Here is a 21,365-nt window from a genome sequence, read left to right on the forward strand (position 1 = left end):
TCAATTTGTATCCCCTTTATATTCTTGAGTGTGTGAGCTTGGGTATATTTGGGGCTTGGGTTTTCTGAGTGGTTAAACACTATTGTATTCTCTCATTGATTATAGTGGAATACTCCGTCGTCTCCAAACTGGATGTAGGCAATTGCCGAACCAGTATAAATCTTGGTGTTGTTCTTGTTGATTATTTTGTTCAATTTTTCTCCTGCCTGTTGTTATTTATTTTTCACTCGCAGTTGGTTGACGCTTCCGCACAACAGGTAGCTGTTGCAAAGACCACCGTGGCAACAAGCCCACCCACGACGGTGCAGGCCTCGGAGGTCTTGGTGAGCCATTCCCCTCCGGATTTCACAAGCTCTTTGTGGGTTTCCATGAAGATGTCATTTGCAGTCTCCAGATTCTTATTGAAGCGGGCAAAGTGTGGGGGCATGGAGTTTTCTACAAACTGCATATACGATTGACAATAAAACATGTTTAATTACTTTAATGAAAATGGGCGTCAATTTATTTATTTATTTAATGAAAATGGGCCTCAAAGGAGTGTTTCATATACAAAACATATATACGATTGCTTAAAACCTTAATATTTTTCCGTTTAATACTCTTCGTATTATAGTATGTGTTTTAATAAAGTACCAATAAAATAATTAACATATGCATAGGTTTAATAAAGTCCTCGTCTGATTTCTTTGTCATTTCTGTTCTTACCCCAAAACAAAAAAACAAAAAAGTCCTCACCTGAAACCATTTGATTTCCCATTGCATTTGGAAGGCAGGCCCATGAATTAGCCGAGGCTGATGGTCTCCCAGCCTTGCTGCTAGATGCAACGCACTATTGCCGTTATTATCCACTTTGCCGAACACGTTGTATATGTCTCTGTTGATATTTTTCCTTAGCAAGAGTTGGAATGTATGGATCTGCCTGTTCTCCACAGCCACAAGCACTACATTCTTTCTCTCTTCGTTAATGTCACGGATGGCTACCGGGAAAATTTTGAGGATCATCTCCACCATCTCAGTCACACCATGTTTTGCAGCAGTTAAGAAGGGTGTTTCCCTTCCCAGTTCAAGGGTTTTCTTCTTCTGTCTCACTTCTGCCAATAATCCTTTATCAGAAAATGATTCACTAGCTATACCCGCGAGAAAAATTAACATGTGACATACTGACGGTGGTGGGGTATAACGAATTCGCCCAAATCATATAATTAATACATAGAGAGCAGTTACCAGTTACCTTCTGTGATCTTTTGTTTACTTTTATCATCTTTTGAAACTTTATCAATTTCGAATTCCATCATTTCGGTGGGAGGCGTTGTCTCCCCATTGTCTTTGGATGTTGATGCTGTGTCTAGCTTCATACCGCCAAATTCGTAGTTATACGTAGAAGTACGAGTTAGCAGTTCATTCATGATCTGAACTGACCATATGTTTTTTTATTTCATTTCCCTTATCGCTCTTACGCCCCTCACTTCAGACATTGATAAAAGAAAACTTTTATCCATCTATTCAATAGGTGCACCAGATGAATTGAACATGAAAAAAAAAAACGTTTAGGATTGAAAAGAAAAAGTGTCATACCTCCTTTAACAACAGTAATCACCATTGCTCTAAATGAAAGCTTGACAAACTCCAAGCAGGTGTGGTAATTAGGAGGAAATGATGATTGGTATGTTCTTGGACCTTCATAATCAAAGGATACTATTGAGAGTAGAAGAATTTCCTTGGAGCTTTCATCAATGCCATCTTCAAGTATGTACTATATATTATGGCTAATATGTATATTTGATTCATGTACTTGATGTGATTCTATGTGTGGTATGCATAAGGACATATAGTTTTACACTGGGATCTTGTCTATGTGGAACTGTATAATAATGTACTTTTCATGACCATCTAACAACTTTTGTTTTATAAACGCCTTAGGATCATGCTAAAATAGGCCCTTGTAATTCAAAAATGATAGAGGATAACCCACCAATAATACAACATTTTAGTAAAATCCAATTTTAAAATTGGATGACAATGTGTCTGTATAAGTTGATTTATTTACAAATCATGCCATTAGATCTTTATTTGGTGGCTGACCATTTTTTATCCCCTAATTTTATGCAAATAAATAAGAGTTTTGTATTTAAACCCTACACTTTTCTTTGTTCACTCCAATATACTTAAATCATTAAGCTCTTAAGTTTTATTATTGTATAAAAAGACAAAAAAGGTCATCAAACTTAATACTTAACCCTGGTACATTTATACACACATCCCAAGAAACCTACTACACTCTCATTTTCTCTTTACACACCCTAAATTGGGCTTGTGAGAGTAATATAGGTGGATTTTTTTTGGGGGGGGGGGGGTGTGGGAGGAGGGGTGGAGTGGATCTTACAAAATCCCCTGGCTTTGCGTTCCTTCCTCACCTCTCTCTCTCCCTCTCTTTCTTTTATTAACATATTTCTTCCACGCCCATGGCCTAACACTTCTACTTGTTTTTATTTATCTCCTAAATTGACATAATGCCCTCAATAATATAAATGTAGTGTTTATTGCATCCATGTACAACACACACACACATATATATATATAAAAGAAAATATACATCAAAATACCATGTGCCAGATCCGTTTTCTAGAGCAGAACAAAATTCTTGATGAAGAATGACTACACTTGTAAGCTATTATTTGTCAAATAATTTTTTTTTTTTCTCTTTCTATTTTATGCTAGGTTTGTATTAGGGGTAGTTTGGGACAATAGTGGGGTTTTCTTAGAAATTGTGAAAATTTGAATTAGAAGTTGGGGTGAATTCAAAGTTGGGGTGAACTTAGAATATGGAGTAAACAAAGAGAAGTGCGGAGTTTAAATAGAAAATCATAAATAATACCCCTCTCACTGCACATTTATGTTTACACTCCTATAATAGTGGCCTACAATCAAATTAGTTCAGATACTCCCTCCTAACCTCCTATAGGTTGGACAAATGAATTTTTTTTATACCTACGCCCTCCAATTATATATATTTACCTAATATCCTTCAATTATATATAAGTAAATTATATATATAGTCCCGATTTCTTGGACTATAGGGGTCTAAGAGATTTGTGGTCACTTAACGTTGGATGTAATATATTCAAATAGGTATAATGTCATAGAAAAAAAAAAGTACGTAATTAGATGATATTATATACGTTAACATTTTCATGCCTACATATATAACCATATGACTCATATGAGAAAATAATAGATAAATTATTACTCATAAACGATATTAGGTAAATTACTGTCCATAAAAGATAATAGGTAGATTATTACTCATAAAAGATAATAGGTAATAGGTTTTGTTTTATGGATGAAATTAATAGGTACACTAATAGGTATATTATCCATAACATAGGTAAATTATTCTACCTATTAAAATAATAGGTAGATTATTATCCATGAAAAACTAGGTGCAATAAAACTTTAATAGGTATATTATCATTTATAAAAGAAAAAAAACTATATTTAAATAAATAAGTCATCAAAATAGTTACATTATTATTTAAAAATAATAATAGATAGATTATTATCCATGAAAAACTAGTACAATAAATGAAATCCAAGTTCCAAAATAATTAGATTATTATCCGGGAAAGATGGAAACAAAATTTCAAAAAGGCAAGCAAATAAGGAAAACTAAGCCCTTTAAGGCCAACTCATTGTTGACTATATCTATTAATGAATTTTAATAATAAAAAAGGATAATCAATTGCAGACAAAAAATTTAGAGGGAATCACCACAATAAATTATAGGGAACCAAAAATTAAAATACCACCCCATTACACGTTGAAATAATAGGTGAATTTTAATTTGGGAATCAAAAAATTATAATAAATTAGATAATGAGCTTAATAAGGTAACTCGATCAATTGGATCCTAGTTATGAGTTTTTACTTATAAAAATTGGGTGTAAGGCAAATTGAATTCGCAGGTAGAGCTCGAGTCATTCGCATATAGGCCTACTGCGAGTTGTTCTAAGGTGAACTCTGTGTATATTGCCTCTGTGTTATTATAATAGGGATTCCTAAGTTATTTAGGCTTGGATGGTTAGGATAATTAGCCATTTTCCATTTTTCATTTGTAGAAACTGTATATTCAATTATAATAATTAAGATATTACAACTAATATTTGTACACAAACCATAAGATATCTTCTTAGTGGTTATAATGAAATGGAAAACCCATTTATCATAATAAAAGGCTAATAACAACATAACAGCTAAAACACTAATGTATTGTCATTGAAGACCCTTAACTATGGTAACTCCCGTAACCCCCTAACACCATTGTAGCTGTGCGACATACTGATTAATAGTGAAAAAGATCCCTATAGATGATGTTGGTTGTTCACATATCATGACTACTTTTTCTCAAGTTAGTATCATGGATTGTTTATAGATTTTATGGGACTTACTGAGTGCAACGTTGGTCTCTGGATCTGCTTTCTGACGGCTTTGTCCAACTCTAACTGCAATGTAGTAGCTTGCGTAAAGTACTTAAGCATAGAAAGCATATAAGTTAAACGAATATATAGCTATAATTAATGGTTGCTTGGTGTTTGGAAAATATACAAACATTTTGTAATTTGAGTAAAATTGATTTCCAATTCACATACCAATGCCAGTCAAGTTCGTGAACAACCTAATGCAGTTCATGCATGTTTGGTAGTTTTCTGGATATTTGGGATTCATTTCCTCTCTGTATGCCTTAATTATCGCCGGTTCCTCCTTCCTGAGCTTATCGACAACTATACCTTTCAAATAACCATACAGTACGTTCTATAAATCTTTATAATTAATATGGAACTATCAACATAAATAGTACATATTATATCTCCGGCATATATGCATCTAACACTTACAGTGGTATATGATTCTGTCGGTTGGGCTAAGGTGGCAACCACTCCTGAAGGCAGAAGGCTTAGAGGCCAGAAGATGGAGAGGGGAGACCCCTAACTCATTGACATAATTAACAAGATTTCCATAAAGGCAAATGATCTGATATGCCAGATCTGTCAACCCCAAGATATGTATGTATATATATATGTACACACACACACACACACACAAGACAACATTAATTGTTAGTACTTCATTATTTTATGCTATATGCATAAACAAATATATAGCTGATCTCAATCTATGCAAGTGACTAATTAATTACCAAAGCAGTCCTTATGAATTGCATAATGCAAGATGGTATTGCCGTCCTTCCCCCTACAATGGTCGTACGGATTCACTGCCCCACTGCAGTAGATGTAGTGGAGGCATAAGAAGGCATCTTTTCTACCATAGAGAGCAGCCGAGAAGAGAGGAGTCTCATTATCATTGTTACGAACCCAAACCAAATCCGGACGACCTTTGGCAATGCATGCACATATTCTCGTATGCCCCATCGATGCTGCAATGTGGAGAGGAGTGTTCCCACTCTTGTTTTTTATTGCAAGCTCCTCTGTGGACATTAGTTCTACTAGGTCTTCAACAAGATGTTCTTGCCAATCGGCCACTGCCATGTGTAATGCTGTGTCACCTGTCATGTGGATTATAGCCCTGTGAGCCATCGGGTTCAGCTTATAGGCTCTAACAATTTCTTTCCAGTGGCTTATCTTGATGAGCTCGACCAGATAGTTCCGGATATCCTCAGCGTTCATACTCCTGATCTCGTCATACGTGGACCTAGCCATATTCTTCTATTCCTAGCTCCTACTACTATGAGTGAATGAATATTGAAACTGACGACCTTGGTTTTTCATATGTGCTAGTCATGAACCATGTTCTGAATCATTTATAATTGCCAAAAGAAGATAGAACGTACCCCATGGCCATAACTCTGCAATTGCTTTTGGAAACATCATCTCGTGAGATTGTACCTCAGGACCTTTTTCTTTATCAGTGTGTAAACCATGGACGTCAATCCCTTCTTCAAAAGCGATATTGATGTCCTTAAATTTAAATTCCAAAAAACATGAATGTAGACCCAATTTCTAAAGAAAATATTCGTTGATCTGTAAATGCAGCAAGGTATCCGTTTCAACTTCTCTCCTTATTCAAAAGTAATTTAACTGACATATGTTTATTCTTCTCTCTACGAGGGATATATATACACAGTACTTACATAATAAGGAGATGCAAAGAAAAAGGAAATGTACACAAAATCTCCTAATTCTACTCAAATTAGGTAATTACAATAAAATACAATAATTACATCATTTTATTCCTAATAGGATAGTTGACTCAGGCCAATACTACCCCTCAAGTTGGTGCATAGATATCTGTAATGCCCAAATTGTCAAGTGAGTCTTCGAACGTCTTTTTGACACGGCATGAGTGAACATATCTGCAAGCTTCTTTGAAGAAGGCAAAAAAGATATAGCAATTAGCTTATGCTTCATCTTCTCCTTAAGAAAAAATGGTACAAATTAAAAAGTTCATTACCATGGTTATATGGGACTTCAATTTTGCGGCACTCATAAAAAGGGTCTATACGATCACTTGGATCTTAAGTAAGTTTTGTATGCTACTATGATCCCTCCGCACACGTGGTGTTTCTTTATCAAATAGAAATCCTGATCTCAACTCAAGTATATATGCATGGCTCCATGAGAGCCTGCAGAAAAGGGGAGAAAGTAGATAGGCTGGCAATTTCTCCTTTACCGCTCTAGTTATTTTGGCTACTAATATATATATCTCCACCCTTTACACTTCTTAATTTCCATGGAAAATTCTCTCTTCACGCTTTTCTTTTGGCCATTTATATCTATATCTCTCCTTTACACTTCTTACTCTTTATTATTACCAATATCACAAGTTCACAGCAGGACAGCTATTATTCCATATTCACTTTCCCTTTCATTTTGCGGTTTCCTGCCTGTGGACCGGATAAGCAAGATGGCCCAATGATCTTGGTTTTAGGATGACTTTTTTAGCTAGAGAGATTTACAAGTGATTGATGCTTGCAAGTTGCAAATAATAATAGTTATAAGGATTTTGTCGGTCCGACTAAGGTGGCTACCATTAGTAAAGGCTGAAGCCTTAGTAGCCAGACGATGGAGAGGGGAAGCCCCCTTTTCATTGACATAATTAACATCTCCATAACACGTCAATTATACGAAATGCCAAACCTTTCAAGCACAACACGGACACAAACACAAACGCAAACATATTGTTAATTAGTATCTGATATCATATCCTGGAAGTGATGAAATTAAGTGCCACTTAATTAATTACCAAATTAAAGTAGTCCCCCAGCAATGGCACAATGCAAGATGGTATCGCCATGGCGTTCCGAATGATCATCAAAGGGGTTGGGGGTATGGATGTAGATGTAGTGGAGGCATAAGAAGGCGTCTTTTTTACCATAAAGAGAGCAACCAAGAAGAGAGGAATCTCATTTTATTGCCCATCGGACACTGCTATATATGTAATGCTATGTCATTGTCACCTGTGGTAGAAGTCATCTTTTCTCTCCTCTCCTCATATCTTCACTTCTCTTCTTGCTACGAGTGACAACCAATTTACTCTAGTAATTCATTACCATGCCCTATTTCTATACAATTTATTCTTGTAGAACTTTTACTTTATAAAATATTATATAAATGAAGATTGCATCTCATAAGCTTCTTTTTATTTATTAATTCGTAAATAAGATTGAGGGAGGCCCACCCAATCCTCAAAAGTGATGCCCTTGATTATTATAATTAAAGGCTAAAGAACATGAACAATTTCTAAAGACAATATTCATTGATCTGTATATATGCAGCAAGTGCATGGACTCTGTTTGAATTTGGAGAATAAACAATGGAACTTGAAAAGTGCCCAATTATATCAGAGAAGTAAGGCTGCAGCTTGTTGAGAGTAACATTGAAATGTTAAGGGAACTAGTGTGGGTTTATAAGGAGTTGGGCTACTCCCCCCATTGCCAATTGGTTTTGGGGTGGAACCTCAACTTCTTTCATGGTATCAGAGCCACGTTTCACGTGTTGGACCCAACGGCCACATGTGCTCCCACATCACCCAATATGTGTTGTCCACGTGTTAGGCTTAAAAGTTCGCCACACGTGCGGGGGCGTGTTGAGAGTGTGAGACTTTAATTTTGCATCCATGAAAAAGTATTTCAGTATACCTCTAAGAAGATCATGACTTGGATGTTAAGTATTTCGGTAATCCATCCACACACATGGAGTGAAATCTAGCTATGATTTTTCTTTATCAAAGACGAATCCTGATCAATCTCTTTAGATTGAGGGGCCTGCAGAATGGAGGAGAACGTAGTTGGCAAATTCTGTCTTAACCCCTTTAATTATTTTACTAATTATATGTCTCTCTAACTACCCTTTACACTTGTTAATTTCGAATGCAAATTCTCTCTTCCACCCTTTTCCTTTTGGCCAGTTATCTTCCCTTTACACTTCTTACTATCTTTACCAAGAAATTCTAATGACCATTTTTCAATTGGACAAGATGGAGGTCCCAAGTGTTTGATGCTACTTTTCTCATGTAGCGCAAGTGTTTTGATATGCTACCATAGCCTTATTACTTGGCTTGCAATCTTCCAAAGAAGAAAACTGTTACTTGTTTGTTCTTTCTCTTATTTTTTGCAGTTATAACTTACATAAATTCTTAAGGAGGAGCTACCTTGTAACTCCGTTGAGGCACCTTCTTATAAGTAGCCCATAGCAGATCAACATACAGAGGAAACTGCGCCATGGCGAAAAACGTTACAGGCAAGCACGTTACTGCATAAACCGGAAAAGCAGCATATTTGAGCTTGTCTTTAAGCATGAAGAAATGTCCGGCGCTGAAAGAAACCAACATAGAAGTAATGGACACGAACAGCGACGTCAAGCCAAGCAAAAGCTTCCTCGGCAGGTCTTTACCGAAATCTTTCTCTTGGTACCGGGACGTGAGGATGGACAGGAACATCACCATTGATGTCACCGAGAAGCAGAGCGCAACGAGCGAAGCGATGGCAAATGCCTCGAAAGCTGGCTGGTTTTCGAGGGTCGGTTCGCCACTGTCCTGTTTCATGCCACCTGGAACAGTGGTGGAAGTGGCAAAGGCCACGGTGGCAATGAGGGCCGCCACCACAGAGCAGGACTTGGAGGTGCTATTGAGCCATTGGCCTCCGGCCTCGACTTCCTTTGCGTGAGTTTCGGTGAAGATGTCCCTTGCCGTCTTGCTCTGCTTATTGTGGCGGGAAAAGAAGTTTGGTGGCACTGAGGCTTTTACAAACTGCATACATGCATGCATGTATAAGATATTAAAGTTGTAAATTGTAATTTAATTATTTTGATTAGACCATGGCACCTCTGGGGGATGAAAATTGAAATCCTTACCTCGTACCATTTGATTTCCCATTGCATCTGCAATGCAGCTCCAGGAATTAGCCAAGGCTTATGTTCTCCTAACTTTGCTGCTAGATGTAAAGCACTGTTCCCTTTATCATCCACCTTGCAGAGCAGACTATTTCTCAAGTTATCTCTCTTCAGCAACAAGTTGTACACATGGGGTTGCCTGTTCTCCACAGCCAACAGCACCATATTCTTTTTCTCTGCGTTCATGTCGTGGATGGCCACTGGAAAAAGTTCCAGGATCTTCTCCACCATCTCAGTCACGCCATTTTTTGCAGCAATCAGTATTGGTGTTTCCATAATTTTCATTGCTTTAGGGGTTTTCATCTCGATCGTTTCTGCTGATGATGATGACCCTAGATACATTTCATGAGATATTTAATTTACTGGTTGGCTACAAGCTACAGCCATGTATAATTTGCTAAGCATGGTGGCAATGTGACATGTGCTGAATTAAAATTATACGTAGAGCAGTTACCTTCTGCAATGTTTTCTTTACCACCATCAACAATTTCATAAGGTCTTGTCTCATCATTGTCTCTGAGGGATGGTGCTGCGCCCTGCGGATTCATACCACTATCTTCGTCCTCGTACATAACAGCTCTTTTTAATAGTTCATTCATTATCTGAAAAGCCCATTTGTGCTTTTCTTTCTTTTCCCTCGTCTTCCGTATCTCCATAGACCCTTCAAGCATTAAAAGGAAAAAGCATCTTACGTTATATGAATTATGTCTGCACTGGATAGGTGTAGAATCTGTAGATCAAGGCATGAGATGATGAAACATGCCAAGAGGTTTAGGATTTAGAAAAAAATTGCCATACCTAATCCAAGAACAATCAGCATTGCCTTTGAAATAAGCTTGACAAAATCAAAGCAGGTGCTGTAATTAACAGGAAATGATTGATGCCCTCGAGCTCCATCTATATAAATAAACACATTTTTCATGACCAACTAACAATTTTGTAAGGGTTTTACTTCAGACTAGGCTTGAACTTGAAGCATATGAAAAAGAGTAGGCCTTTCTTGCCTGTATCTGCTACAGGGTTCTCTGTGTCCGCCGAATTTTTTCCTCTTCGCAGAATTTTGGTAACTGCAAAATAGTAGCTTGTGTACAGTACTTGACTACAGAGCATATAGAATTGAATTCAATATTGAGAAACTTCGACGCGCATCTAACTAGTTTGATAGCACACAAGGTTGCTTCCTTAAATGGACTGATCCTTACAGAAAAGCAAGTATAAATTAAAGCCAATCTTGACTAAAATACTTTTGTAGATTGAATTAAATGGTTTTAATTCACATACCAAACAGTTGAACCAATTTCCTGAACACCCGAAAGTAGTTGACGCATGTCTGGTAGTTTTCTGGATATTTGGGATCCTTTTCCTCTTTGAATGTCTTAATTAACCCCTGCTTAAATTGATCCTTTTGTTCCACTTTGAGATCATCAACATATATACCTTCCAACCAGTCATACAGAAGAATTATTACTTTAATACAGAACTGATCGATCGCGATATATGTTAGTTTTTGATCTTATGTATCCTTGCAAATAATACTGTATCTGTAGTAATACTTACAGTAGTAAATTATTCTCTTGAATGGCCTAAGGTGGCTACCACTTTTGAAGGCAGAAGGCTTGCTAGCCAGAAGATGGAGAGGGGAATACCCTTCCTCATTGACATAATTCACAAGATCTTTATAAAGGTAAATTATCTGAAATGCCAAATCTGTTGAGCACAACACAAATGGTTAATTCATTAATTTAATACATCACAGAAGAACATTTATAGAAAATCTAGCTCATCAAGAAATAGATCATATATATATATATATGCAAGTGATCAAGTGAAGCGCTAATTACCAAAGTAGTCCCCGAGAATTGCGCAATGCAATATAGTTTCACCATCCTTCCTCCTACATTTATTGTAGCGTTGAGGATCATCAAAGGCAGGGGTACAGATGTAGTGGAGGCATAAGAAGGCATCTTTTCTACCATGGAGAGCAGCCAAGAACAGAGGAGTCTCATTATCTTTGTTAAGAACATTGACCAAACATGGATGATCTTTGGCAATGCACTCACACATTCTCACATTCCCCATCGATGCTGCGAGATGGAGAGGGGTATTCCCTCGGTCATTTTGAATTTTAAGCTCCTCTACAGAAACCAATTGTACTAGCTTTTCAACATGTTCTTCTTGGCTGTCGGACACTGCAATGTGCAATGCTGTGTCACCTGTCCTGGTGATCCTTGCGTTGCGAACCTGAGGATTTTGACTATAAATTTGAACGACTTCTTTCCATTGGCTTTTCATGGTGATTTTGAACAAGTATTTCTTGATGCTCTCAGTGTCTGGTTTAGTCATGGTGTGTGTTGTCGTAGAAGCCATTTTGATCTCTTCCTGCTATAATCAACTAGCAACTAAACACTGACGTTTGTGTTTCTGTTCATATTTGTATTCACTCTTGGCTCGAGCTACTGTATATATTATATAGTACAGTGTTAGCTGTCATCAAAAGAAGACTGAAAGCTTGTTTCTCAGAATCTCTAAGTGGGGTCAATAAGACTTTGATCTCAAGTAAGTTTTGTGTGCTCTTGTAGAAGGCTTTAATTTCTTTAACAACAAGAACCGTAATCTTGTCTTCCTTGTACCCAAGGAAATTATTGAGGAAATTTTACATACTCTTCTGTGATACAACACAGACTATAGCAGAAGGAAAATGAAGGAAAATTAGTTTAGTCTTTACCTTTTCCTTTTGGCCAGTTGTCTCTAGTACCCTTTACACTTCTTTATTCTTCAAGGAAAAGAAAATAAAGTACACCAGTTCCATATATTCTGCTCTTTTCATTTTGGGGGTTACCTGTGGACATTAAAAGCAAGACTGCAAAGCATCTTAAATCATCATTTTGATGGAAAGATCGTGACTTGAGCTTGATCTGATTTGGAATGACTTTTTTTGCACTACAAGTATTTGATGCTATTAGAGATTTACTTGATTGACAGATTTCCATGAAGAAAAGGATTGTTAGTTTTTTATACAAGCGATATTCTATTTTAATCTAATTTAAACTACGTGGAGGAGGATTCGAACTTGGATGCAGAGTGGGTAGTACATCCGCTCTAACTAAGTTAGCTAAGCCCATGTATGCCTATAAGATGACCAAAGAGAACAATGAACTTAAAAAGATGACTGCTACAATTCATTGAAGTTCAATACATATTAATTCAACCACCAAAATTAATAACAAAGTAGGCTAGTAATTGAAAAATGTCACTCGAGAAAATTTTAATATTGCTAGCATATAAATGAAGCCTCCTCAATCAAAGAGGAGCTACCCTTGTGACTCCCCTTTCGAATGGAACCTGGTTGAAGTTAGCACATATCATATTAAAATACAGAGGAAAGTGGCCTACAGCAAAAATAGCCAGAGGCATGCACGTTATTGCATAAACCGGAAACGCAGCATGTTTGAGCTTATCTTTAAGCATGAAGAAATGTCCTGCACAAAATGAAATCAACATGGAAACCATGGACACGCAGAGCAATGTCAATCCCAGCAAGAGCTTGCTCGGCAGCTGTTTTCCAAACTCCTTTTCCTTGTACCGGGACATAAGGATGGAGAGGAAAATGACCATGGATGTGACCGAGGAGCATAGTGCAATGAGCGAAGCAATGGCGAAGATGTCGAAAGCTGGCAAGTTTTCGAGGGTTGGTCTGCCAGTGATCTCTTTGATGCCACCGGGAACAGTGGTAGCAGTTGCAAAGGCGACAGTGGCAATAAGCGCGCCCATGACGGTGCAGGACTCAGAGGCCTTGGTGAGCCATGCCGCTCCGGCTTTCACGAGCTCTTTGTGGGTTTCTTTGAAGATGTCCTTTGCAGTCTTGTTTTCCCTATTGAAGCGGGGAAAGAAGCGTGGTGGCATGGAGGTTTTCACAATCTGCATATATGGTTCAAAGTTTGAGAACAAAAATGTTTACTAGCTATCTAGGTGTGTATTAGGCCTTGTTTGGTGGCTGAGACGGAATTGGACAATAGTCTAACATATTATAAACAATTAATTAAGATTATGGGTTTAATAAAGTCCTCACCCGATACCATTTGATTTCCCATTGCATTTGGAAGGCAGGCCCATGAATTAGCCAAGGCTGATGGTCTCCCAACCTTGCTGCTAGATGTAGCACGCTATTCCCTTTATTATCCACTTTGCTGAACATGTGGTCTTTGTTGGGGATATTCTTACTTAGCAAGAGCCGGTAAACATGGAGCTGCCTGTTCTCCACAGCCACCATCACTACATTCTTTCTCTCTGCGTTGATGTCACGGATGGCCACCGGAAAAAGCTCGAGGATCTTCTCCACCATCTCAGTCACGCCATGTTTTGCAGCAATCAAGAAGGGTGTTTCCCTCTTTGCCAGTGCAAGGGTTTTCTTCTTCTCTCCCACTTCTGCCAATAATCACGTATTAGGCACTTTTTTTTTTTTTGTCAGACCTACACTTCAGTGATTGGCAAGCTATAGCCGTTAGTAGAAAAAATTATTGAGTGTATCCGATATAGCAAGTGACATACTGATATGGTGTATCGAATTCACACAAATCGTGAGATATATTTTTACCATTCTTTGGATTATTATCATCTTGTAGTTGTGGGGGAGGATTCATAATGGGCTGATTGTAAACGTTAATGCTTCCGAGGGTGACAACTTGGTCACCATATTGATCAACAATTTCATAAGGCCATGTTTCTTGATCATCATTGTCATTTTTGTGGGATGGCGCTGTCTGTGGATGCATACCATTGTTTTCGTATGCATACATCAAACCACGTTTTAGTAGTTCATTCATGATCTGAATTGACCATTTGTGCCTTTCCTTCATTGCCCTTATCTTGTTTATCTCCTTGGGCCCTGTAACCAATACATGTATAAATGGATGCATAAGATGAAACATACCAAGATCAGAATTATAAATTAACTTCTTCTTCTTCTTTTTTCATTTTTTTTTTTTTTTTTTGGGAAAAAAAAGGTGCAATACCCCATCCTAAAAGAATCAGCAATATTGCCTTTAAGAAAAGCTTGACAAACTCAAAGCAGGTGATATAATGTCCGGGCAACGATCGATGTCGTCGTGTTCCATCATTTGATTGGGATCCTATATAAATCAAACTAGATTACTAGAATAAACAAATTTTTCATGAGTCATGACTAATTAAACAGCGAAATTAAGAACTTAAATCATGACTCAGTACTAATTAATACAAAACTTACCTGGATTTCCTGTGTCCAGAGTATTAGGTCCTGCACCTGCAGGGTTCTCTGCATCTGCTGAATTTTTCCGGCTTTCGCCCTTATCGTGTTTGGTAACTGCACACAAAATAGACGGCAATGGATATTGCATAATAGAAGTATATAATATATGGTAGCTTGATCTTAAATCAATTGATTTGATTATAAATTCACATACCAAGAACTCGAGCCATATGCCACAACAACCGAATAAAGTTTATGCACGTTTGATAGTTCTCTAGATATTTGGGATACTTTTCATCTTTGAATGTCTTGATCGTTCTCTTATCGTCACCCCAGTGACCCGGTCGTTCTGCCCTTTTGAGCTGATCAACATTTATAACTTCCAAATAACCATAAACAATTAAGAAAAATCTCAATGCTTTTGCCATTGATATTATTCTGTTGTAATAGTTATATAATTATGTTACAGATGTTACAGTTATACTTACAGTAGTAAATGACTTGGTCCCACGGCCCAAGCCGGGTCCCACTTGCGAAGGCATAAGGTTTACTTGCAAGAAGATGGAGAGGGGAGTTTCCTTCCTCATTTACATAAAAACTTAGTTCTTCATACAGGTCAATTATCTGAAATGCCAAATCTGTCAATCACAAAAGAAAAGAAAAAACACAATTAGTACTCTCAATTTTCAAGTGTGCTAGTGATCAAACAAATTGATTTTAAGTATGCCAATTAGTTAATTACCAAAGTAGTCCCGAGCAATTGCGCAATGCAAGATTGTATTGCCGTCCTTCCTCCTACAATATTTGTAGCGCTGCTGATCATCATGAAGGCTGCAAATGTAGTGCAGGCACAAGAAGGCACCTTTTTTACCATGCAGAGCAGCCAAGAAGAGAGGGGTCTCGTTTTCTTTATTGAAAGCATAAACCAACAAGGGATGATGCTTGGCAATGCACTCACACATTCTCACATTCCCCATCGCTGCAGCGATGTGGAGAGGGGTGTTTCCCCGCTCATTTCTAATTTGCAGCTCGTTTGTGGAGACGAGTTTTACTAGCTCCTCAACATGCTCTTCTTGGCCATCGGACACCGCTACGTGTAGTGCTGTGTCACCTGACTCTGTGATTTTTGCGTTGCGAGCCCGAGGGTCTAGCTTATAGATTGCAATAACTTCTTTCCATTGGCTAGTTATGGTGATTTTGAACAAATATGTCTGCATGTTCTCCATGTTCTCCGTGTCCATAGAGCTTCTGCTCATGGTAGAAATCATTTCTTCTCCTCTTTTTTCTACTTAATTAAGTGGAAATTATATTGATAGGGACGTTTGTGTTCATATTTATACAACATTAAGAAATAAAGACTGAAATGAAGAAGAGTATTTTAGTAACTTGGATCTTTAAGTAAGAATAACCCTAATCTCATCTTTCTTTAACAAGAGAAAAAGGAGGGAATCATGTTCTTGTGTGATACTTAGAAACAGGCCATATATAGTAAGGTTCCAATTTCCAAGTGGCGAAGAAGAACAAAGGCAAAGACTCTCTGATTTCTACCCTTTACACTGTTTAAATTACATGCCAAATCATCTCTTTATTTCTTTCGGTAACCCTTTACACTTTGTAATCTTCTATCAGAACAGATGCATTTGATTTCGGAATGACTTTTTTTACACTGCAAGTATTTGATGCGGCCAGAGATTTTACTTGATTTTTACAGTTTTCCTAGAAGAATAGTATTGCTAGGTCAAAGGAAAAACACACATCCAAATTCCAAAAGAAAGAGAACAATATAAAGGCTTGTATCAAAAGAAAACGATATAAAGGAACAGATGGACAAGCAGAAAAAGCAGAAAAAGCAGAAAAACAGGAGGTAGATCCATGTCTCACTTGGCCTGTCGTAATTACTGGTTTGGAATTTTCTATAGACATGCTTTTGGCCGCATGCCTTACGCAACTTATCAACTTATCTGCCATGTGACTTTGTCTGTGAATGATCACGACAGAACCCGAAAACATTATTAGCTAGTACACGTACGTATTCAAATTCAACCACCAAATTTAATACAACGTAGCATATCAATCAAATATACGTCACTCAAAGAAAAAGTTCATTATCACATAGAAAAGATTAACAGCTGATCCATTTTACTTCATGCTCTAATGAACTCCACAGGTTCAAGCTTTGCAGGAGAAACAGCAGGATCCTCCACAATGGCAACCAAGTCCTCATCCTCCCCATTCAAATAAGCCTTCAAAATGAACTTTGTCTGTGAATGATCACGACAGAACCCGAAAACATTATTAGCTAGTACATGTACGTATTCAAATTCAACCACCAAATTTAATTCAACGTAGCATATGAATCAAATATACGTCACTCAAAGAAAAAGTTCATTATCACATAGAAAAGATTAACAGCTGATCTATTTTACTTCATGCTCTAATGAACTCCACAGGTTCAAGCTTTGCAGGAGAAACAGCAGGATCCTCCACAATAGCAACCAAGTCCTCATCCTCCCCATTCAAATAAGCCTTCAAAAACGATACAACAATCCCACCCACAGTCTTCCTCATGAGCTCCTTCGGACCCGTCCCATTCTTGCACACACATCCCGAAAGTGCCCCAACCAAGCCGGGCGGGTCGTCGTCCAACATGTCCATGTGACCATAGTCTTTGACAACAAAATGTGCACATGGAGGCTTGCACTCATGAAAGAACTCCTTGTGGTTCACGCCATTTGGAGCGCATGGCTGTGACATGCACGCATTCTTCTTTTCTGGTCCAAGGCCAGTGCCAATTACCGTGACCGGAATGGAGAGGTTGAAAGATTGAGGTTCATAGGTGAGGATATGGGGCCTGGTTCTGCAATGTTGGTTGGCGCCAGCCACAGGGTCAATGCCTATTAGCACTGAAAATTTGAGGGACAGGGCAGTTTTGGCATGCCCAAGTGCAAGTGCAAATGCTGCTTTGCCGCCTCTGCTGTGACCTGATAGAGCAAATTTGGTGAAGTCTGGTACAACATTTTCAGGTAGCAGGGATTGGAGGCCTTTTGCTAACCAGTTTATGACTTTGGCCCCTGAATCTATTTCTTCAGGTCCAGTTGAAGGCACGTATCCGTATAGCTAATCGAAGCACAATATAACGAATTAGTCTCTACTTTGTTGGAGGAGGTTGTGAGCTCAAATATCGACAGTTGTTAGATTTCAAAATAAAATAAATAAATAAAATTAAAAATGTACACTATTTTAATAGTAAGACAATAGTACCTGAGGTGCAACAGCTATGTATCCATGTGAGGCTATATGTTGGAGAATGTCTTGGTAGAAGTAGTTGCGGAGGTAGAAGCCATGGAGGAGCACGATTACTGGGTAAGTGCCGGTTACGGTTGGTGTGACGATTAACAAGGGCTTAGGAGGGGCTGAAGAATCAAAACAGGAAGAGCAAGGTGTCTCCTCTGTAATGCATTTGAAGGGGAAGTTCCCCTTGTCAAAAACAGATGTGGCCACTAAAGGCTGAGCAGCTGACTTAGATTTTTCCACAAGTGCCATGGCAGGAGCTCAAGGGTACGTGAGCCTTTGGCCTTGATTGTTTCTTATAGCAATGCTTATGGCTGCCGAACTTGGCACAAAAGTTAAATTTGACAAAATAACAAGAAGGCAAAAGAAAAGGAAAATGAAAGTGATTGAATGAGAATAGCAAAATAATATCATTTCCTGACACGCAACTCCTGAAAGGAAGAGGAGGAAGAGGAGGTTTAGGAACACAAGAAAATGCAACTCTTTTAATAAATAGGTCCATTTAACCAGACCAAGTTTCAATGGCAGCCAGCAGAGGTCCGATCAAAAGTGGGCCTACTAGGACAAGTTAAACTACTATTTCGAGCAGTCCCAATCTAAAGGGGCCTAACAGGCCAAGGATTTTAATACTGCTCTTGTCAGCTTGTGTGCCTTGCGTGACAGGCTGTGTTTTATAGTTTTTTTTTTTGTTTTTTGTTTTGGTCGTATGTGCTTTATAGTTTAGTCCCGTCTCAAGTGGTGTTATTGTTTCATATATATATATATTTATATATTTATATTTCCACAATAAAAGAACTATCAAATAATCTGCACAGAAGATATTGAGAACAAGTAAAAAAAAGTAGTCAGATAAGTAATTAAAGAAAATATTTCTTTTATAAGAATTTTTTTAAAACTCAAAATAGTGGAGAAAGCATTGATGGGCCTTGAGGTTAATGCCCAACCCACAACTGCTCTTGTTTAGCTTTTCTATTTGAGCCCAACAACCATCCAAGCCTCTTTTTTTTTCTCTGTCAAAGGGATATAGTAAACAACTCTACCCAACGGGAGATCGAACTCGAGTGCAATTGAGCATGTACGTTTTCTTGGCCAATTTGCTTAACCAACATTTGCCAGCAATTATCCAAGTTCACCCCCACATAATTATTTTAACATTAAAACTCACATTATAATTTATAATTTTTTTAATAGGAAATTTAAAGCAAAGAGATCTAAAGAATTGATGAGAAGGGAACCAAAAAAAAGTTTCTAGCTGGGAAAGGCACATAATAATTCGAATAATAAAATAGTGGGGCAATTGGGCCATTTACGACGTATATGCTGATCAAGATTTCTCACATATTCCCACTTTCATATCACCCACAAGCAACTACCAACTTCCTTCGCCACAAAGGTACAAGCGAGACACATCCAGAACCTCCACGTCGCCACGTGTCACTACCAAACTCAACCGCGAATTCCCACACGTGTACGAGATTTATCCGGAAGTCTCTAAACGGCACCCCTTGTAAGTTGTAACCTCCTAAACCCCGCTGGCATTTCGACTTATTTACACCCCACGCCCCTCCTTTCCACTCTTCGCATCCAAAACTCCTCACTTTCCCTCACTTTTATGTAAAGAATCCCGAGAAACAAACAGGAGAGGTCGCTAAGGATTTCAAGTTCATAGCAAGATGTGGAACCAAGCGTACCGGAAGACTGACGTGGAGGCCGGAGTAGGACCGAGTCCGCTCTACCCGATGATGCTTGAGAGCCCCGAGCTCCGTTGGTCCTTCATTCGCAAAATCTACTCGATCATAGCCATCCAATTGCTCGTCACCATCGCCGTCGCCGCCACCGTCGTTTCGTACCGTCCCGTCGCTCATTTCTTTGTCAGCACCAGTGCCGGCCTTGCCCTCTACATCGTCCTCATCATATTGCCCTTCATCGGTATGCTTTGTGTTTCAGTAAAGTTGATTCCTTTTTCTTTCTTTTTTTGGTGTGTGAATTCATTGTGAAATTTAGGGTTTTGATTTGTTATTTGGCGGCAGTGCTGTGCCCGTTGTACTATTACCACCAGAAGCACCCGGTCAATTACCTTCTGCTTGGAGTTTTCACCATCTCTCTTGCCTTTATAGTCGGCTTGACTTGTGCGTTTACTAGCGGTCAGTGCTCATAATTTTTTTCTTCGGTGATTGGGTTTGGTTTATATTTCGCTGCATTCTAGTAATTGATTATGAGAAACATTTAATTTTGATGTTTGAACTTCAGGAAATATATGTTTTTTGTAATGCTTAAACCCCAAAAGAAAATTAAACAACCACTAGTCTAGGCCCGGAAATATTTATTCGGATGATTTAATTCAATAAATACTTAGAACATAATTTTTTGGGGATAGCTGGTTGAATGGGATGGGACCAATAGTTTATGGAGTTTAATCCAATTGGCTAACAACATTGTGAATTTTCTGTAATTTGTTCAACTGTGTAAACAGGGAAGGTCATTTTGGAGTCTGTGATTCTGACGGCTGTGGTTGTGCTTGGTCTCACCTTATACACATTTTGGGCTGCAAAGAGAGGCCACGATTTCAACTTCCTGGGACCCTTTTTGTCTGGAGCTATACTGGTCCTAATTGTCTTTGCTTTGATTCAGGTATATGTCATGCTTGTTTGATTGAACCTTCATGCTCATGTGAATTCAATGTGCCTTTATTGTATTTGGGTAATTTTTTAATTTTTTTAACTGTTGGGTTCCTTTTGTTCTTCATATCTGGTTGCAGGTTTTCTTCCCGCTTGGTAAGATCTCTGTGATGATATATGGGTGCTTGGCTTCGATCATATTTTGTGGCTACATTGTGTATGACACCGACAATCTGATTAAACGCTACTCTTATGACGAGTATATTTGGGCTGCGGTGTCCTTGTATCTGGATATCATCAACCTTTTCCTCGCTCTGCTCACTGTTTTCAGAGCTGCTGATAGTTGAGAACTTGGCTGCATAATGTCTGTTCCCCCATGTAATTATCATTGATGTCGTTATGGTTTACGAGTAATTGTGAATGTCTTAAAATAACTAAACTCTTTATCATTTTACACTGATGAATAGTTGATTTTCATGGAAGATTTTTTGTGCCTGGGAGTATTGATTGGTTCATTATTTCCATTGAACCAGATTACCTGTTTATTCAAATCCAATCAATGTTGCTTTTAGATTTTGGCCAAGTCCAATGTCAAAGGTGAATGTCTAGTGTAGCTCCCTTTTTGACATTGATGGATTGCTCTGCTTTGGATTTTCAGACCAATGCACTTGAGATCTTTGGGGTGTATACTTTTAAGTTGAACAGAAGCCTATGTTTTGTCACCTTGCTTTAACATTGTTGCTTTTCAGAAACCATGGCAACTAGTTTAGAGTCTATTTTCCTTTTCTTTTCTTCTTTTTGTTCCTCCCTCGTCTTCTATTTGGG

General features: G+C 38.2%; 5 protein-coding genes across 7 annotated transcripts; 1 reads left to right on the plus strand and 4 right to left on the minus strand.

Annotated features, from left to right (window-relative positions):
• Nucleotides 1-308: 308 nt before the first annotated feature.
• On the minus strand, nt 309-5,714 carry LOC117638665 (serine/threonine-protein phosphatase 6 regulatory ankyrin repeat subunit B-like). Its single transcript, XM_034373760.1, has 8 exons — nt 5,195-5,714; nt 4,893-5,042; nt 4,647-4,784; nt 4,446-4,499; nt 1,576-1,677; nt 1,232-1,465; nt 736-1,091; nt 309-442 (listed from the first exon to the last, which is right to left on the minus strand). Exons 1-6 carry the CDS (start codon nt 5,712-5,714, stop codon nt 1,431-1,433), a joined length of 999 nt encoding a protein of 332 aa, XP_034229651.1. The 3' UTR covers nt 309-442; nt 736-1,091; nt 1,232-1,430.
• Nucleotides 5,715-8,314: 2,600 nt separating this feature from the next.
• LOC117638848 lies at nt 8,315-12,211 on the minus strand. 3 transcript variants are annotated; one of them, XM_034374003.1, is made up of 10 exons: nt 12,130-12,211; nt 11,246-11,860; nt 10,962-11,111; nt 10,686-10,841; nt 10,409-10,471; nt 10,203-10,301; nt 9,859-10,065; nt 9,366-9,736; nt 8,631-9,261; nt 8,315-8,596 (listed from the first exon to the last, which is right to left on the minus strand). In XM_034374003.1, exons 2-9 carry the CDS (start codon nt 11,769-11,771, stop codon nt 8,650-8,652), a joined length of 2,184 nt encoding a protein of 727 aa, XP_034229894.1. In that variant the 5' UTR covers nt 11,772-11,860; nt 12,130-12,211; the 3' UTR covers nt 8,315-8,596; nt 8,631-8,649. The 3 variants fall into 3 exon arrangements, with proteins under 3 accessions (XP_034229894.1, XP_034229895.1, XP_034229893.1); XM_034374004.1 differs by lacking the exon at nt 8,315-8,596 and having other exon boundaries at nt 8,613-9,261; nt 9,366-9,721; XM_034374002.1 differs by lacking the exon at nt 8,315-8,596 and having other exon boundaries at nt 8,613-9,261.
• A 438-nt stretch (nt 12,212-12,649) lies between these two features.
• On the minus strand, nt 12,650-14,877 carry LOC117638087 (ankyrin repeat-containing protein ITN1-like). The gene is made up of 6 exons (XM_034373183.1): nt 14,846-14,877; nt 14,650-14,745; nt 14,417-14,533; nt 13,999-14,289; nt 13,474-13,829; nt 12,650-13,322 (listed from the first exon to the last, which is right to left on the minus strand). The coding sequence occupies exons 1-6, from the start codon at nt 14,859-14,861 to the stop codon at nt 12,705-12,707; spliced, it is 1,494 nt and encodes a 497-aa protein (XP_034229074.1). The 5' UTR covers nt 14,862-14,877; the 3' UTR covers nt 12,650-12,704.
• A 1,766-nt stretch (nt 14,878-16,643) lies between these two features.
• Nucleotides 16,644-18,256, minus strand: LOC117637301 (chlorophyllase-1). The gene is made up of 2 exons (XM_034372159.1): nt 17,893-18,256; nt 16,644-17,748 (listed from the first exon to the last, which is right to left on the minus strand). Exons 1-2 carry the CDS (start codon nt 18,172-18,174, stop codon nt 17,059-17,061), a joined length of 972 nt encoding a protein of 323 aa, XP_034228050.1. The 5' UTR covers nt 18,175-18,256; the 3' UTR covers nt 16,644-17,058.
• Nucleotides 18,257-19,405: 1,149 nt separating this feature from the next.
• On the plus strand, nt 19,406-21,111 carry LOC117637038 (protein LIFEGUARD 2). Its single transcript, XM_034371788.1, has 4 exons — nt 19,406-19,851; nt 19,953-20,066; nt 20,396-20,553; nt 20,681-21,111. The coding sequence occupies exons 1-4, from the start codon at nt 19,596-19,598 to the stop codon at nt 20,885-20,887; spliced, it is 735 nt and encodes a 244-aa protein (XP_034227679.1). The 5' UTR covers nt 19,406-19,595; the 3' UTR covers nt 20,888-21,111.
• The last annotated feature ends 254 nt before the right edge of the window (nt 21,112-21,365 follow it).

Source organism: Prunus dulcis, chromosome 8, assembly GCF_902201215.1.
Source record: "Prunus dulcis chromosome 8, ALMONDv2, whole genome shotgun sequence".
Lineage (NCBI taxonomy): Eukaryota > Viridiplantae > Streptophyta > Magnoliopsida > Rosales > Rosaceae > Prunus > Prunus dulcis.

Excerpts from the sequence above, each read along its gene's own strand:
- LOC117638665 (XM_034373760.1), bottom strand. The coding sequence starts at position 5,714 with ATGGCTAGGTCCACGTATGACGAGATCAGGAGTATGAACGCTGAGGAT. Across the intron at positions 5,043-5,194 it reads AATTCATAAGGACTGCTTTG|ATCTGGCATATCAGATCATT; the intron begins GTAATTAATTAG and ends TGGGGTTGACAG. Across the intron at positions 4,785-4,892 it reads CGACAGAATCATATACCACT|GTATAGTTGTCGATAAGCTC; the intron begins GTAAGTGTTAGA and ends GTTATTTGAAAG.
- LOC117638848 (XM_034374003.1), bottom strand. The coding sequence starts at position 11,771 with ATGGCTTCTACGACAACACACACCATGACTAAACCAGACACTGAGAGC. Across the intron at positions 10,066-10,202 it reads GCTGATTGTTCTTGGATTAG|GGTCTATGGAGATACGGAAG; the intron begins GTATGGCAATTT and ends TAATGCTTGAAG. Across the intron at positions 9,737-9,858 it reads TAAAGAAAACATTGCAGAAG|GGTCATCATCATCAGCAGAA; the intron begins GTAACTGCTCTA and ends AAATGTATCTAG.
- LOC117638087 (XM_034373183.1), bottom strand. Across the intron at positions 14,290-14,416 it reads GCTGATTCTTTTAGGATGGG|GGCCCAAGGAGATAAACAAG; the intron begins GTATTGCACCTT and ends TATTGGTTACAG. Across the intron at positions 13,323-13,473 it reads GGGAAATCAAATGGTATCGG|ATTGTGAAAACCTCCATGCC; the intron begins GTGAGGACTTTA and ends CCATATATGCAG.
- LOC117637301 (XM_034372159.1), bottom strand. The coding sequence starts at position 18,174 with ATGGCACTTGTGGAAAAATCTAAGTCAGCTGCTCAGCCTTTAGTGGCC. Across the intron at positions 17,749-17,892 it reads ACATAGCTGTTGCACCTCAG|CTATACGGATACGTGCCTTC; the intron begins GTACTATTGTCT and ends TGCTTCGATTAG.
- LOC117637038 (XM_034371788.1), top strand. The coding sequence starts at position 19,596 with ATGTGGAACCAAGCGTACCGGAAGACTGACGTGGAGGCCGGAGTAGGA. Across the intron at positions 19,852-19,952 it reads CATCATATTGCCCTTCATCG|TGCTGTGCCCGTTGTACTAT; the intron begins GTATGCTTTGTG and ends ATTTGGCGGCAG. Across the intron at positions 20,554-20,680 it reads TTGTCTTTGCTTTGATTCAG|GTTTTCTTCCCGCTTGGTAA; the intron begins GTATATGTCATG and ends ATCTGGTTGCAG.